The 17,505-nt window shown below is 40.7% G+C and overlaps 1 protein-coding gene across 1 annotated transcript in view; it reads right to left on the reverse strand.

The window, feature by feature from the left end:
- Positions 1-263: 263 nt before the first annotated feature.
- Positions 264-17,505, reverse strand: part of DGKK (diacylglycerol kinase kappa) — a 189,571-nt gene continuing 172,329 nt past the window's right edge. The window contains exons 19-28 of the mRNA XM_039221173.1: positions 13,010-13,106; positions 12,626-12,733; positions 11,863-11,976; positions 11,386-11,520; positions 10,066-10,226; positions 9,382-9,523; positions 7,068-7,154; positions 3,383-3,493; positions 1,857-1,984; positions 264-729 (exon numbers count right to left, since the gene is read on the reverse strand). Coding sequence (XP_039077104.1) covers positions 654-729; positions 1,857-1,984; positions 3,383-3,493; positions 7,068-7,154; positions 9,382-9,523; positions 10,066-10,226; positions 11,386-11,520; positions 11,863-11,976; positions 12,626-12,733; positions 13,010-13,106 — 1,159 coding nt within the window. The 3' untranslated portion in view covers positions 264-653. The remainder of the gene's footprint in view (positions 730-1,856; positions 1,985-3,382; positions 3,494-7,067; positions 7,155-9,381; positions 9,524-10,065; positions 10,227-11,385; positions 11,521-11,862; positions 11,977-12,625; positions 12,734-13,009; positions 13,107-17,505) is intronic.

Genomic DNA, 17,505 nt, shown 5'->3' on the forward strand with positions numbered 1-17,505 from the left:
GAAATGTGCAAAGACGTACATGCACACATGGGAAAACACAAAGGGTTTGCAGAGAAATCAGTCACCATGTCTACAAGAAAAGATTTCATGTGGTCATTGTAACAGGTAAGTGGACAAGGCCCCAGGACCTACCTCTCATCTTAATAATCCAACTAGAAGATGCCTCCTGAAGTTACAAGTTGCAACTGGCAAAGATTGGGGGATCAACAGCCATACCTGGCTGTCCTCACCCCTCTCCTATCTCCCTGAGAGTATTTCTTTCTTTCACTCATTCCCTAGGATCAACAGTTTCTCTTCTCATCAGAGAAGACCATTCCCAAATTCCCTGAAGAAGTGAACTTTCTCAAATCCTTTGTAGATCCCAGGCCATTCATAATGAGCTTATCCCAATTAAATACTGTAGTTGCTCAAGATGCACAGAGGAGAACTGAATGAGACAACTCGGAACAAGAATCTTTGGCCAATGAAAAATGTAAACCTCTAAGGAGACCTGATTGAGTCCAGGAAAAGTGTATTACTGTAAAGAACTGGAGAATTTTTCTTGGTGGTGCTCATGTTTGTTCTGAAATAATTTAGTCTAGCCTGTACTGAGGTTTTGAGAGTTTTGTAGTGGAATTATAAACATTGTGAGTTCTCCTTCCAGTGTTTAAGGACTACAGTTGGAATCTTGATGATGTTGGAGGATCATCATCTTTTGCTTCATCTTCACGATTTCTTTGATGCCTCAAACTTCCTTTAGAGAAAAAACAAGTATAGAAATAATGAGGTTAGCACATTGCCAGATACCCAAATGTGTGGACCCTAAAGAGGGCCAACTAAGAGTCTGTAAGGAGACAGACTGGTTTGTTACTATTGTGCCAATCATCCCTAAACCATCTAAAAATACCAGCTGACACCATGTGAGCCAAACACAAATGGGATGTGTTCTCAGAACCTGATAATCCATGGAACTGCTATTGACCTCTTCAGAGTCTTGAGAAAGACTCTCAAAAACCATGGTCTCCAACTGACAGGTTCTTAGGAAATAAAACCAGTTGGACCAAACGTAAGTAAACATAGCTTGATCCAAGAAATTATCTCTTGGCATCTGTACAAACTCTCATTTCCTGAAAAACAAACAAGCAGCCACCCACCACCCTCCCATGTCCACTATTGGTATATCTCTCAAGCTTTCAGGTTGTCTGGGGCCCAAATTTAGGAGAGACCACTGACATCAGAATTTGCATAACTGAAAATTCTAGAACCTTCTTTTGAGCCCCACTGACATACCAACACTTAAGTCCAACTCTAAAGAAGGGATGAAACCAAAATTTAGTTAATAATTAAGTAATAATAATATAATATAACAGAGTAAACTTGCATTTCCAGGGATTTACAGATAAATAGGTTTAGATGGGTTACAGAAATTAGTTTTCACCACGTAGGTGCCCAGAACTGACACCCACAAATCATCTCAAACAATACTGCTTTCTGGAGCACAACCAAAAGCTTGTAGCTGTATATGACTGGGATAATGATCTAAGTATGACTACTTTGCTATACTTCATTAACCAAGGACAGGAATAGGTCAAGCAGGAAAGTAACTGCCTGTTCTCATCTTTCTCTTCAGCTGTCTGTATCACAGAGAACACACAGAGTAGTTCCTTCTCAGGTTCTCCCACTGCCAGTGTCCATATCATTTTTTAACTCACACTTTGTCTAAGAGGCTGCTTAGTATTGCCTAAGGTTGGCTCCTAGCCCATCTCCTTCTCCATTACCACCATACCTGTGACTACTTTTAATGGGAACTCTAGGTCCCTGGGAGGTGTCCAAGCTGCTGGGAAAGTCTTCATGACCCCTATGTCTGTGGGGAGCACTTACCAATAAAACCCTGGACTTCTTGGCCTGATTTAGGCTTGTCTTCCTCTTCTAGCTTCTTCTTCCCCAATTTGGGGAACTTAACTTTCAATTTGATGCTTCTGCTGTCAGTGTCTGAAGATTTTTCCTGGGAAACCACAGCAAGAGGAAGGTCAAAATTAGTTGCCTAACATTCAGAAACAATTCCTAGAGACCTGACAAGTTGGTGAACATGCATGGCTACAGAAAGCAGACAGACTTGTTATCTATCCAGGCATGGGAAACTAGTCTCATCCCGTAGGAGGGCAAATGATCTTTACCAAGATCCTACTCTATGCCAGGTGCCTTGCTAAGTTTTTAATAAATACTCTAAGTCCCCAAACAACCTTCAAGGTGGCTATTTTCATCCCTATTTTAGAAATGAGGAAGCAATGGCTCAGAGAGGTAAAATATTTTGCCTGAGGTCATTTGGCTAGAGATTGGAAGAGTGAGATTGCTAGAACTGGTAGCTCACATGGCACCTCTGTGTAATTAGAAAAAAAGCACCCCTTCTTTCAGACATACAGTTTGGTGAGCTGCAACACACCTCCTTGGCCAAATACCTTCATGTAGGGAAGGACCTACCTCACAGACCACCTGCTTCCTTGTCCGGAATGCAAAGAGGGTTCTCCACACATAGCTCTTAATTATGAATATGCGTTCTCTGCTGTACAGATCATCTTTAATTCCAGCCTAGCCTCCCAGCCCTCTCATTCCTGCTAAAGTGTGCTTATTTTGCCATTGATATTAGTAAAGCATAATTCCCAGGTTAACCTTGTTGCTAGAAAGTCTAGTCAAACACATTCCAATAAGCTTTGGGATTTTCTTCTCTTCAAGATATTTATACCTCCAGTCCTCTCCATTAGAAGAAGAATATAAACCTGTCTTCCTCTTCTTCCTAATCTGATTCTTCCAAAATGACAGCATCCCCACGGCTATTGTAGCCACTGCTTCCATGCTTGATTTTCTTTCAAGCCACATACCTGCTAAGGGAAGGCACTGAGAAAGCCTGTTATCCTCCCAGAGTGGGAGGAACAAGAAGTAGCAGAGAGAGGTGTTTTAACCACCATATGGTCTGGGCACCAACCATTTAGAATAGATGTTGGCTGTACACAACTGGTATTGGTCATAATGGTATGTGCCAGATGAAATCTAGTTCCTAGTAGCAGGTATTGGGCAGAGAGGGGGAATTGTGACCAGAGAACAGCATAGGAAAAAAAAAAAAACAAATCTTGCTTAATCTTTCCCAATAACCCGCTGCCACAGAATAGTTTTTCTGTTTGGTTATTTTCCCAAGGTCGTCTAGTTTTCAGTGTGCTTTCCACCATGTCCTGTCTGCTTATGATGAGGAGATGGGTTGAGGAGGCTCCTTTAAGCTCAAGTTGAAATCCACTACTGGACACCTTTTGCTACATCAGTCACTGTGTCCTCCTGGTTCACACTGGAAGGGAAGGAACCAAGGAAGAATCCCTCTTCCTCTTTATTTCCTAATCCTCAGTTAACACACCTCTGGAACAAGGATTGAATTCATCCAGTTGATCTCAGATAGCTTTTCAAACTCCTTATTCATGGTATCCAGGGTAGTTTGCAGTGTGGCCTCATCCTCAGCATTTCTCAGCTGGCAAAGACAGGAAAAAGAGTGAGTGTCCAATGCCTAACACCATGTCTTCATAAACTCTGGCTGTCTCCCACACTCTCAGTCCCTACTAGTAGCCATGAGACCACAGGGTATCTCTTTGGGTAGCACTTGTATCTCTTTTGGCCATGGTGTCAATGGAAAGCGTAGCTAGCTCTTTACTTTCTCAATAGGGAGTTCCAGGAAACAACCATTTTTGTGGTTTCCTTGGGTCTGGGCATGCTCACAGTTTGGCAAGCAGAGTGGCCCTTTGACCAGTACCAATTAACACTTGAGTTATATCCCTACAGCTTAGGGTCCATAACAAAGGTCTTACCCTTACCCTCATATCCCTGGAGACATCTTAGTGTCCCCCCTAAATAAAAGCTACCAATTTCTAGCACATGCTGTATGCCAGGCATTAGGCCTACATGGTATCATTCTATCTTTCCAATAACTTTATAATACCTTACAAGGTACTATTCTTATTTTATAGGCAAGAAAACGGACTCAAAGAAGTTTGGTGCTCAAGATCATATAGCTAGATAGAAACTCAGATATGTTTAACTCTGTAGCCCAGCCTATATACCACACTGCCCAGAAAGGATATTTGGGGTGGCCAGATGCTGAGGGGAATCTTTATTACACAGTTACCATAGTTTAAAGGCTGCTTTGTGAAGCAAGAAGAAGGCTAGAGAAAGATTGGCTCCAATTTTCTCTCTCTGACTGAGGTCTGCCTCCCTAAGCTGTGCTTTAGCCCCCAGCTAGTCACTCTCTGTAATTAAGAAATTAGATCCAGATGGCTTTTCCCACAGGTTCAGGAAACAAAGCCTAAGCATTTCCTAACAACCCCCAGAACCCACTGGATGAACTCTTTAGAGTCCATGGAGAATTAAAATGAATTCTTCTGGGACTATCTCCAACTCAGAAGAACCAAATCCTAGACCAGCAACATAGTTGAGATAGTTAATGTTCCATTAAATAGTGAGCTGGGAGAACAGATTCATGTTGCTATCATGAGCCCTGACATGCTTCCCAGCCCACCTAACTTGGCCTCACCTCTCCTTCCTGTCATATACTTTACTTTCAATCTGGCATTTATGTGGCTTCTAGCTGTGCATGGGCCACTTGAACCCCCAGCCACAAATGGAGCCTTACCCACTGTCACAAATGAGGGCCAGCTGAATAGGTGGCGGATGGGGTTGGAGATTACGGTCCATCAGGATGGGATAGGAGAGAGAAACAAGTCAGTGCTGACAGACAATCTTTTGTTTTTGCTTTACGAATAATGATTTAGGATAGTACAGAGTAGCCCAGATGCATGGGACATATGTATGCACATGACAGTGGGATGGGGGATAGGAGGTGTCAGGTAGAAATGGCTATCATTTCAAGGTAAGGGAGAAAAGATCAGGGAGTCCCTAAGGGCATACTTACCAGCAATGCTCAAAAGGGGTTTGGCGGTCAACCCAAAGCCACAGAGAAGAAAGAGGGATTGAGGGCCTTGGAAAATGATTTCTAATCTTAACAGGAGAAGAATAAAGTGGCTTCCTAATGACTTCCTATTTAGCATCCAGAGACTCAGGCTCAAAAAAATGTAGGCTGGTGGGTCCGAATCTCATGCTCTATTCTCCTATCCTTCTGGTTCTATTGGAGACATTGCCCGGGAATTTCTGAGGTAAATGTGCAAACTGACTCAGAGGACTTTGTTGCTTATTTCTTGGTTCCTATTCTAACACATCACTGGCCATACATAGCATAAGTGAGGCTGCCAGATAAAGAAAGTGGGAGTTACTGTTTGTGATTTACTTCATCATAAGTCTACATCCCTCTGCCAACACTGAGCTCCTTACTGCCCTCTTTCTTCAAGGGGAATAATAACAACACCAAAATGAAATAAGCTTTATTTCCATGCCACCTCTGCCATAGTCTTTCTGGAGATATGTGGTCATTCTTAGGTAGTTGCTGCCTGCCCCCTGGTCTCATTTGGATGTGTGTAATGTGTATGTGGGTCATTACCAGGCCTTTACCCTGTGTTAAGTGTGGTATATGCTCAATTGGGGTTGTTGGCTGGCACAAACCAATTTTCATGCCGTGAGCTTCAAGAAAGCCTGAGAGGCAATGAGAGGCCAAACTCCCATATTTCCTGCTGCTCAGACTGGCAAGGCCATTGAGCTCTGCCTATATATAGAAGGTAATTTTGTTGCTGTTAAGGCTGAAAGATTCTAGCTTGGGGCTTAGATGCTGGGACAGCCTGGCCTGAATGCCTTAGCCACTTTGCCGCCTGTGCAGTGTGCCAATTAGATGTGCAAATGGAAAAGGGGAAGTGGATGCACTTCTTGCAATATCAACTCAGAAGCCCCTCTTCAAATAAACCTTAATTAGATGAGAGGCAAGAACAGCACCTGCCTCAGGGCTTTAGCAGCCAACCCAAAGTGGGGCGGTCATGATGTGGTTGACTCATCAGAGCACACTTGTCAAGTATGCCTATGGTCTTTGCATTATGAGAAACATTCAACTATTCTTATAGCTCAAAAAATGAGCATCAGTCCATTTTCCCTTACGCTAATAAAATCTACCACATATCAGGCTGCTACTAGGTGCCAGGCCAGCTATGTACTTAATATACAATAGTTAATTTAATTTTCACAACAATGTGGAGAGGTAGAGATTACAATTACCATTTTATAGATAGGGAAACTGAGACCCAGAGATGTGAGGTTACTTCACACAGCTAGTGTTATGTATTCAATTCTGTCTCCTCCCACAAGAAAGATATATTGAAATCCTAGCCCCCAGTACCTCAGAATATGACCTTATTTGGAAATAGGGTCATTGCAGTGAGGTCATACTGGAGTGGGGTAGGCCCTGATCCAGTGTGACTGGTGTCCTTATAAGAAGATGATCATGTGAAGATAGAGACACAGGAAGAATACCATATGAAGATAAAGGATTGTAATGCATCTACAAGCCAAGGAACATCAAAGATTTCCAGCCAGTCACCAGAAGCTAGGAAAGGGCAAGAAGGATTTGCCTAAAGGTTTCAGAGGGAATATGGCCCTGCTGACACCTTGATTGTCTCTAAAACTGTGAGGCAATAAATTTCTGTTGTTTTAAGTTACCTAGGTTTTAATACTTTGATATAGCAGTCTTAGGAAACTAAACAGTTAGTAAGTGGCATATTTGGGATTTGAACCTAGAGTTTCCCACATGGTGACAAACATATGGAAACTTGGGAGATATAGAGGAGCTCAAAAGAGCTCACCCTTTTCTACTGAAGCTTTTAGTTATGATGAGACCACTCTGCTTTTGATTGGCTTGGTCTGTATCCAGGAGACATTGGTCAAAGGAGGAGAGACTTTTTTCAGGATATGGTAGATCCTATGGTTTAGCATAACCCGTGAATTTATAAAATTAATGACAACCCTGGGTGAGGATGACACATCAGGGACTGCCAGGGTAAACACCTGGCCAAACTACTCCTACATGTCTTCCAGCATGCCAGAACCAAGCATAGAACATGACCATCTTCGGATGGGATACCTTGCCCTCCCTCATTCCAACCCTCTCCACTCACCAAGTTTTCATCCAGGAAAGCTTTGGTGTCATCGTAGAGCCCTTTAAGACTAAATGTAACATCTACTGCATCATTCCTGCTTAGAGTCTGAGAGGAAGAGAAAGGAAGAGAAAGGAAGGGAAAGGACAAAGACAGGGGAGTTGTTGGTTAGTAAGCATGCAGCTGGCTTCTCTGTAGGAAAGTAGGAGCAGGCTAGTAGGATGTGGCTATAGGTGAAAAAGTAATATTCAAAATATAGCACAACTAGTGTATCATGGGTATCAGCAAACCAGAATTGACAGAACCAGAGCTGTCAACTACTGGTACAGCTGTGTTGGTGTGTCCTACGAAGTGGTGCAGCACAGCTTGGCATTTGGCACCATTGATCAAGTGCTGTGGATATAGTGAAATAGGAAAGTATGTAAACCAGAGAGTAAATCTGATGCTACTTGTTGCTGCTACACTACAACCACCTTCCCCATGGTAGGTGCAGTTGAGTCCAACTATCTCTTTTTGAAACTCTAAGCTTATTCCTTTCACAGGATATACAAAGACTAGGTATTTCTTACTTTATACACCTAGTATAAAATGTGGTAGTAAAAGCATTGTGCTGTCTGAAAAGTCCACTTTTGTGTTTCTACAAAAAAATACAGAATCCTATGAAAAGGAGATTAACTTAGAATCTTTCAAGTTCACGTTTATTTTAGTTTTGGAATTGAATAATAAATGCATCATTTTCTGTAGATTAAATAAATGCAAAATAATGTAGTTATTTTAAATTTTTAAATTAAGCTGCCTGAATACAAATCGCCTTCTGATATAATTATGTAATGAAATATTACATAATTTGTATTACTTTCAACAATTAAATTTTTGTTATTTAGTATTTTCCACCAGTTTTAATTTTTCAAATATATAGGCACCTGAAGATTCACTTGAAATTCTATCAACTAATGATAATTTATAGCATTCTTTAAATCGGAAGAGAAGGGTGGCAGATTTCCCAATTCATTCATTATAGCTTCATGAGTGTGAAAAATATTCAGCTTAATAGTAGCATCATCACTTAAGGGTCCAAATGTACTGTATACAAGTGATTCTTTGACTTCCTGAGTGTAAAGAAGTGGTGGTAAATTAAAATAAACATAAGAACAATCTCTACCAAGAATTTACATTATGTCTAAGAAAACAGATACATTCAAAAATAAATTGTAAAATCTACTTTATATTTTAAGGTGGCCAAATTATTGAAATATGAAAACAAAACCAAAAAACCCTAAATTTACTGATCATGCCTTTGTTAAAATGAAAGATGTGGTATAAAGTAAAACTTAGGATAATTTGAGAATTCTCTATTTTTTAAAAATAGTTTATTGTCAAGTTGGTTTCCATGTAACACCCAGTGCTCATCCCCACAAGTGCCCTCCTCCATGCCCATTGCCCCCCTTCCTCTCTGCCCCCACCCCCATCAGCCCTCAGTTTGTTCTCAGCATTCAAGAGCCTCTCATGGTTTGCCTCCTTCCCTCTCCCCAACTGTTTTTCCCATTCTTCTTCCCCGTGGTTCTCCGTTAAGTTCCTCCTAACCCTCCTATATGTGCAAACATATGATATATGTCCTTCTCTGCCTGACTTATTTAGCTCAGCATAACTAGTAGCTAAATCAAATAAACTTTTCAAATAAATCACTTGGTCATTAGGAAAATAAATAAATAAAAGAAACTCCAGGCTTTGAGTTCCAGGCTTCCACCAGGTAAGATCTGGCCTAAAATAAATAAGTAACCCACATTTCAGGAGGACTTGATCCTATATGTGGCCCTTTTGTATTATTTGTATAGCACTAAATTTACTTTTTAAAAGAATCACTTAAATATTCTAGCAATGAATAAAGTCATGGGATGACACATTTAACACCAAGTATCCTAATCTGGACCTTACCCTCAAGAGAGAAACTGAGGCAGCCTGGAGCTCAGGTTTCAATGACAGCTGTTGCCTCAACAGGTTTTACAGGGATCCACCCAAGATGAGGAAGTGCCAATGCCAATATCCATTGGCTATTTCTCCCCCCTAGGCCAGTGTGGTTGACAGCTATCAGGAAGAGGGCTAGCTCTCAGGCTGATGAAATCTGCTGTGGGATTCCCATCTGCCCCCTCCCGTAGTCACTCTAGACCTGTAGCAAGTCAAGGAATACTTGTCTTCCCCTCCACCCTATCAATCAGTTACTTGCCATATTATTTGCCTAGTCTTTCCACCCAGCCTTTGGCTCACTTTCCTTCACGTTCACCTCCTTTCTTATTTGGTTTGACTCCTTTTCTTCATCTGCCCCTTCCTTTCTTACCTCACTGGGAATGCAGGAAGCTGCACCTGCCTCATTGCCATTGTCTTGGCTGTAAAATATATCATTCAGGATGTCAGCACTGGCATTCACAGAATCCATGAGGACAGATACATGCTGGTGGACCTTGCTCAGGTCAGTAAGTCTGTAATAAAACAAGAACAGATAAATGAGTCTGGTAATTCTAAAAAAAAAAAAAATTCTGGCCTGGGGTGCTCGTGAGAGTTGAGCTGAGGGTAAAAATGAGAGCCCTGGGTATTCGAGTTGGGTAGCCAGCTATGCCAGAAAATGTTTCTGCTCTCTAGGTATTTGTCTTTGTTGATCCTTGTCTCACCGAATTAAATACTGGATGCTTTGGGAGAGACAGAAGTCAGAAGGAGAGTTTATTCCAAGAACGCTGAGACCCTCCTGATATTTAAGGGCAAGGATAAACTTCTTAGTCCTATTGGGCCTGGGGTAGCAGGAGATCAAAATTCATCTCTGGGGCTGAAGGGGGAGGTTCAAGCTGGCTTATTGCTGAGCCAAAGACTATTTTCTGCCTGGATTGTCAGGGTTCCTGTCAACCTTCAGGGCTCTGGAAAAGATTCCTTTCTGAGGCCAGGCTCTCTAGTAGCCAATAGACACAAGTTAGTTTTTCTTTCTCTATCTGTTCTTGGAATTCCCAGCCCTGTAAGTCAGTCCACTTACTTGCTGATGAGATTTTCTGCAATCCAAACTAAGTGCTGAATCTGGGCATACTCTTCATCAGAGAGGCTATCCTGAAATTCCTGGGAGTCCAGCTGGGGTTGAGAGGCAGCTTGAATTTCACTGTGTTTACACTCCCACATTTTCATTGAGTTCTCAAAGTCCTGGAAATGAAGATGGTGGCAGATCCTGGTGATTGCTGTAGCTAAGAGTGTACATGACAGATCTGTTTGTGTCTGATATTTGAGGGTATAGTGGGTAAAGGAGAAAGAGGACCCCATCCATTCTGCTATACACTCATCTATACACCTCCACATCTATCCTTCATTTTATTCACTATCTCTTTCCTACTAGGCATTATTAAATTTTGTTGTTGTTGTTGCTACTGTGCTACATCTTGCAACAACACGCTTCAGTCAGTTAGATGTTCAACTTCCAGAAGCTCTTATATGAGGGCATCACAATCATAAGACAGTGGAACACTTCCATGCTCCCTTCTTTGCCAAATCTAGGCCATATGTTGTGATGGATTTTAGAGTCAGACATATCTAGTTTAATTTTGAATTGTGCTTCGTCATTTACTGGTTGTGTGAACCTAGCACATATTATTTAACCTTTCTGGTTTTCATTTTCATCACCTGTAAAATGGAAATAAGAGTATCTACCTCATAGGATTGTTGGCAGTACCTACTTGAGAGAATATATGTGCCTAGCACAAAGTAGGCAGTTTGTAAACTAGACTTCTCCTCCCCTCTCTAATCCTGTTTCTATGGACTATTCACAGGTCAGAGTGGAAGAAAGCCTCCAGGCCCTGAGCATCTGATCAGTAATGGCTTCTTTCTAGCTGTAGATGGTTTAATCAAACTGGGTGACATTTGTGAATGCAGCATTTTGAAACTTAGAGGAACCTAAAGACCATAGTCAATGAAGAATCTCTTGTTGAGGGAGATTTCTTTAGCACTTTAGACTTTGGCACTCTGTGCAGTGGAGGGAGCAGAATAACTTTGTCCAAAACCAAAGGAGGGAGCTCCTTGTCTCACTCTCTTCTTTTGGACAGTGGTTTGCAAATATCAGTATATAGTAGAATGTCTCAGAGGGCTTGTTTACAAATGAAATTCCCAGGAACTACCCACCCCCATTCTGATTCAGTGGGTCTGGTGTGGGACCCAGGAATGTGCATCTCTAATAAGCACCCAAGGTAACTCTGATATAAGTGGCATGCAGACATTCCTTTGAGGAATTCTGCTTGACAGAAGTATTCAATACTCAAGTGATAGCTGTAGATGAGCCAATGTAGGAGAAAGGTGAGACTTTCTTTCTTACCCGATCTCTTGTCAACACTTGGGCAGCATTCTTGTATCTGATCTTGATAAGTCCTGGCCTCTGAACCCAGGCCTCCCCATCCACCTGAACTGGGATACCTTCTTCACCATCAATGGTTATCATCACCTCACGGCACTGCCAGAGAAGAGGAGGGAGAATGGGGGAGAAAAATGAGGTGACCACTACAGACCAGTCTGATAATCCCACAGTAATGGCCTTAATGTGTATCTGAAACAGGACTGGCAAGGATGTGAATCAGATTATCTCAGGGAAAAACGTGTGTTTCCTATGGGCTTTTTGCTCCTTTTGGTCCCCACGAACTCTGTCTCCAACCTTAACCAGTACCTTCCCACCCACCAAATAACCTCCTTCCACCCTACCACTCTCACACCTACTTAATTAATGAGACTACTCCACATTCTAGATTTTAGCAATAAAGCCCAGCTTTTTTCTGGTGCCTACCTGGCCCCTGCCTACCTGGGCGATACGATGATGATGCAGGTTAATGATTCGGGACATTGCCATTTGTACAGAGCCAAAGATAGCCACTACCTCCAGCTTCCCATCATCTATTGCAGGAGCCTCATATTCCTGAGGAGGAAAACCTGTATCACATATCCCACTCTTGAGAGACCACACCGTGTCTATCACAAACACATATGCTTTGAAGGGTCCTCGTGAGAATTTTTCTAGCTCATGAAGAGTAGAAAAAAACTACATATTAAAAGGGGAAAGATGACGTCAGGAAGGCAATCTGGGAAAAGGGCACTGAGATCACAATTCTTAGCCCCTTTTGAGATCACAACTCTTAGCTGGCTCCTTCCTGTCCAATCTAGCATCATAAATCGCCAAAGCCAGTCCCACTGACCTCATAACCTTCTTGAGTGAGCTCAGAGGAAAGGGGCCATGCAAATTTCCCAGGAGGTTTTATTGACAGAACTCCTTGGAGATGAGAGAAATCTTTCAAAGATCTTTCAGGCCTGAGGAGTAGAAAATTCTAAGTCCAGGCAACAATTAAAGATTGGTCTGATCCTGAGGTTTTTGGATGATCCTTGTGCTCTGGGATGGTAATTGCCTTTTTAAAAAGCCCCAATCATATAGCTGGGCTAATAAATGTTCCCAGTCTACCTTCTATTCCTCCCAGTGTCTACTTCCTACACCAGTCAGTGCAACTCCCCTTTATGAGAGACCTTAGAAGGGTCAAGCTTTTTTCCTTCCCTAATCCTTGTTCCATACTCACTGTGGTTGCTGTGCTGCTTCCCCAAAAGTTAACACCTCCAGCATAGCTGGTAATGTTGAGCACTACAATGCCTTGCAGGTTTGGCAAGGAGATGGCTTCTCCATCACACTGAAAGAAATAAGTAGCTCTCATTGGTTGTCCCTTCAGATACCAATGTGAAGGGACATTTACAGAGATGGGGGAAGGGCTCTGTCTTCTCTTCATGTTATCATTTTCTTATCCATAAAATAGAAATCTATCCTCATGCCTTCCTTCCATGAGCTGTGAGGGAGGATAGAGGTTAAAGTTTGGGAAGAACCAAAGATATAAGGGAAAGTTGATTCCCAAAGTAATGAAGTGTCCTTTCTCCATGTCCAGGAAATATTGCCCTCTTTTCCCACTCACCTCCAGGTGTATTCGTTCTTCTAGTTTCCTGTAAGAGCGCTGCAAAAGTTCCTTGCTTCCCAGAAGGCCATACCACATCTTGTTCCTGAGGCGGCTACTATGGGGAGATAAAAGTAGAGAAAGATAGTCAGAGCTTGAACAATATAAATATAAATGGATGAAGAAAAGCAAGAGGAGACACAATTTTATTCTTCAAGTTACTTTCTTTTAAAAAAATATTTTTAAGATTCCAGTGTAATTAATATACAGTGTTATATTAATTTCAGCTGTACAATATAGTGATTCACCAATTCTATACATTACTCAGGGCTCATCATCAATCCCCATCACTTATTACACCCATCCACACCTCCTCACCTCCCCCCTTTGGTAGCCGTCAGTATGTTCTCTATACCTAAGACTGTTTTTTTGCTTGTCTCATTTTTCTTTGTTCATTTTTTTTCTTTCTTAAATTCCACATATGAGTGAAAAATATGGTATTTGTCTTTCTCTGACTGACTTATTCTACTTAGTATTATACCCTCTACATCCATCCATGTTATTGCAAATGTCAAGATTTCATGCTTTTTTATAGTTGAGTAATATTCCATCTCTCTCTCTCTCTCTCTCTCTCTCTCTCTCACACACACACACACACACACACACACACATACACACACACACACACACACCACATCTTCTCTATCCATTCATCTATGGATAGACACTTGGGTTGCTTCCATATTTTGGCTATTGTAAATAATGCTGTAATAAACATAGGGGTGCATACATCTTTTTTGAATTAGTGTTTTCATTTTCTTTGGGTAAATATACATTAGTGGACTTACTGTATCATATGGTAATTCTATTTTTAACTTTTTTGAGGTACTTCCATATTGTTTTCCACGTGGTTGCACCAGTTTGTATTCCCAACAACAGTGAAGAATGTTCCCTTTTCTCCACTTCCTTGCTAACACTTGTTTATTGTGTAGTTCATTTCAGCCATTCTAATAGGTGTGAGGTGGTATCTCATTGATGTTTTGATTTGCATTTCCATGATGATTAATGATATTGAGCATCTTTTCATGTGTCTGTTGGACATCTGGATGTGTTCTTTGCAGAAGTGTCTATTCACATCTTCTGCCCATTTTAACTGGGTTATTTGTTTTTCTGGTGTTGAGCTGCATAAATTCTTTATATATTTTGGATACCAACCCTTTAACCATTGGCAAATATCTTCTCCCATTGAGTAGGTTGTCTTTTTTGTTTTATTGATTTTTCCCTTGCTGTGCAAAGTCTTTTATTTTGATGTAGTCCCAATAGTTTATTTTTGCTTTTATTTCCCTGACCAGAGGAGACATATCTAGAAAAATGTTGTTACAGACTATGTCAGAGAAATTACTGCCCTGTGCTCTCTTTTAGGATTTTTATGGTTTCAGGTCTCACATTTAGGTCTTTATCCATTTTGAGTTTATTGTTGTGTATGCTGTAAGAAAATGGTCCAGTTTCATTCATTTGCATGTAGCTGTACAGTTTTCCCAGCATCAGTTGCTGAAGAGACTTTTTCTTATTGCATATTCATGCCTCCTTTTTTGTAGATTAATTGACCATAAATTCATGGGGTTTATTTCTGGGCTCTCTATTCTGTTACATTGATCTATGTGTCTATATTTGTGCCAGCACCATCTTCAAGCACCTTCTTATAGAGAGGGGTCATATCAAATAGTAACTGAACACGAGGGGATGCTAGGATAATATAAATGGTGTCCCTATGCAAACACCTGATGAAATGAGTTCCTGAGCCCCCTAGAAGCCTCAGCATCCGCCAAATTTCCTGCTTTTCCTTGATGTTGATATTAGCTCAGACTTGGAAGAGATAGGCTATATTCAGAAAGCAATACTCATAAAAAGCTATGAGCATAACCGGTTTATATACACAAGCTGGTCTTGCAAGTGCCGTTCCAGGAGCACAAAATTTCGGCTGCTTGGGATCAATTTCATTTGGAACATATGACTCATACTGCCATATATTTGAAGCATAAATTTTCTGGCAAAGTGGAGGGATTTCCAAGACATGTATATCAAGCCTTTACTTCAGTGCTATAGAATAGGGCTAAGCTTACTAGGCTGATTAGAGAGGAGGAGCCAGTGGAGAGAATGTGAAACAGGCAAAGGATATTGGGAGACTTGGGGAGGAGTTGGGAAGGACAGGGTTTTACTAACCATAGGATCTATGATAAAAAAAAAATTACTATGAGCTTTTATTTTTAATTTTTTAATTTTAGACAGAGAAAGAGAGCATGAGTGATGGAGAGGGGCAGAGGGAGAGAGAGAGGAAAAGAGAGAGAGAGAGAGAGAGAGAGAGAGAGAGAATATCTTAAACAGGCTCCATGCTCAGTGAAGAGCCTGACATGGGGCTTGATCCCATGACCCTCGGACCATGACCTAAGCTTAAATCAAGAGTTGGACATTCAATTGACTGAGCCACTCAGGCACCCCACTATGAGCTTTTAAAGTAGAACCCCAATGAGTCACTACAAAGCATGAGTTTTGAAATGCACGAAGGCTAGCACAAAATTATTTGGGCTCTGTTTGAAACAATAAGTTCTCTTGGCAATTTAGTTTTCTCATCTATAAAAATAGGAGTTCATTTATATGGAAATTCAAAATACCTAGAACAATCAAAACAATTCTGAAAAAGAAAAAAGTTGGAGGACTTTCATCTCTCAGTTTCAAAGCTTACTATAAAGCTACAGTTATTAAGATAGTGTAAGGATAAACATATAGAATAATGGAACAGAAGGTTTTTCTAGGGAAAAAAACTCTTACATTTCTGATCAATTTATTTTTGACAAAGGTGCTAACTTTTTTTTTCCTTGGGGGTAAGGATACCTTCAAAAATGATACTATGGTAATTGGATATTCATGTGCAAAAATATGAACTTAGACCTTTACCTTACACCATACACAAAAACTAACACAAAGGAAATCACAAACTTAAATGTAAGAACAAAAACCCCCCAAATTTTAGAAGAAATCTTTGGAGCAAAATTTTGAGACCTTATATTAGGCAAAACTTTTTTAGATAAGGCATCAAAAGCATGGTCCATAAAAGAAAAAGCTTGATCAGTTGGAACTCATCCAAATTTTATTTTATTTTATTTTTTACAAATACTTTATTTTCAAGTTGGTTTCCATAACACCCAGTGCTCATCCCCAGAAGTGCCCTCCTCCATGCCCATCACCCCCCTCTGCCCCATCAGTCCTCAGTTTGTTCTCAGCATTCAAGAGTCTCTCATGGTTTGCGTCCCTCCCTCTCCCCCACTATTTCCCCCCTTCTTCTCCCCCACGGTCCTCTGTTAAGTTCCTCCTAATCCTCCTGTACGTGCAAACATATGGTATTCGTCCTTCTCTGCCTGACTTATTTCGCTCACCATAACTCCCTCAAGTTCCATCCATGTTGCTCCACATGGCCAAATTTCATTCTTTCTCATTGCCATGTAGTATTCCATCGTATAGATAAACCACATCTTCTTGATCCAAATTTTAAACTTTTGTATTTCAAAAGGTGCCATTGAGAAAATTAAAAGACAAACAACAACAACAACAAAAAAGACAAGCAACAGAATGAAATCTTGCCACTTGCAGCAACATAGATGGACCCAGGGGGTATTATGCTAAGTGAAATAAGTCAGACAGAGAAAGACAAATACTGTATAATCTCACTTATATGTAGAATCTAAAAACCAAAATAGGGGCACTTGGGTGGCTCAGTTGGTGAAGCTTCCGACTTCAGTTTGGTCATGATCTCATGGTTTGTAGGTTGAAGCTTCATGTGAGGCTCTGTGCTGACAGCTCAGAGCCTAGAGTCTGCTTCAGATTCTGTGTCTCCTTCTCTCTCTGCCTCTCCCTGGCTTGTGCTCTTTCTTTCTCTCTCAAAAATAAATAAACATTTACAAAATAAAAACAAAACAAAGCCAAAAAGGATTCATAAATACAGAGCATAAACTGGTGGTTGCCAGAGGAGACATGGGTGGAAAGATGAGCAAAATAGATGATAAAGGGAATTAAGAGGTACAAATCTCCAATTACAAAATAAATAAGTCACAGAGATGAAATGTACAACATAGGGAATAGAGTCAGTAATATTTTAATAACATTGTATAGTGACAGTTATCCTGGTGAGCATTGAGCAAATGTGTAGAATTGTTGAATCAATATGTTGTACACCTGAAACTAATATAACATTGTCAGTTATACTTCAATAACTAAAAAAAGAAATATATAAAGTAGAAAGCAAAATTACCCTGCAATCGAATCCCTATAAAATAATCACTGGTAACACTGTCTTATTATTATAAATCTTTTCCTATATACAATGCATACCTATTTAAAAATGTTTACTATAAAATGAGTCATAAAAAAGACAAACAACTGGAAAACAATATTTGCAAAGCACATATCTAATAAAGTACTTGTTCCTCAGCCCATGCCTGCTCTAAGAAAGAGCTTCTGGT

Source organism: Hyaena hyaena, unplaced genomic scaffold, assembly GCF_003009895.1.
Source record: "Hyaena hyaena isolate Hyena2069 unplaced genomic scaffold, ASM300989v1 scaffold_960, whole genome shotgun sequence".
Classification (NCBI taxonomy): domain Eukaryota; kingdom Metazoa; phylum Chordata; class Mammalia; order Carnivora; family Hyaenidae; genus Hyaena; species Hyaena hyaena.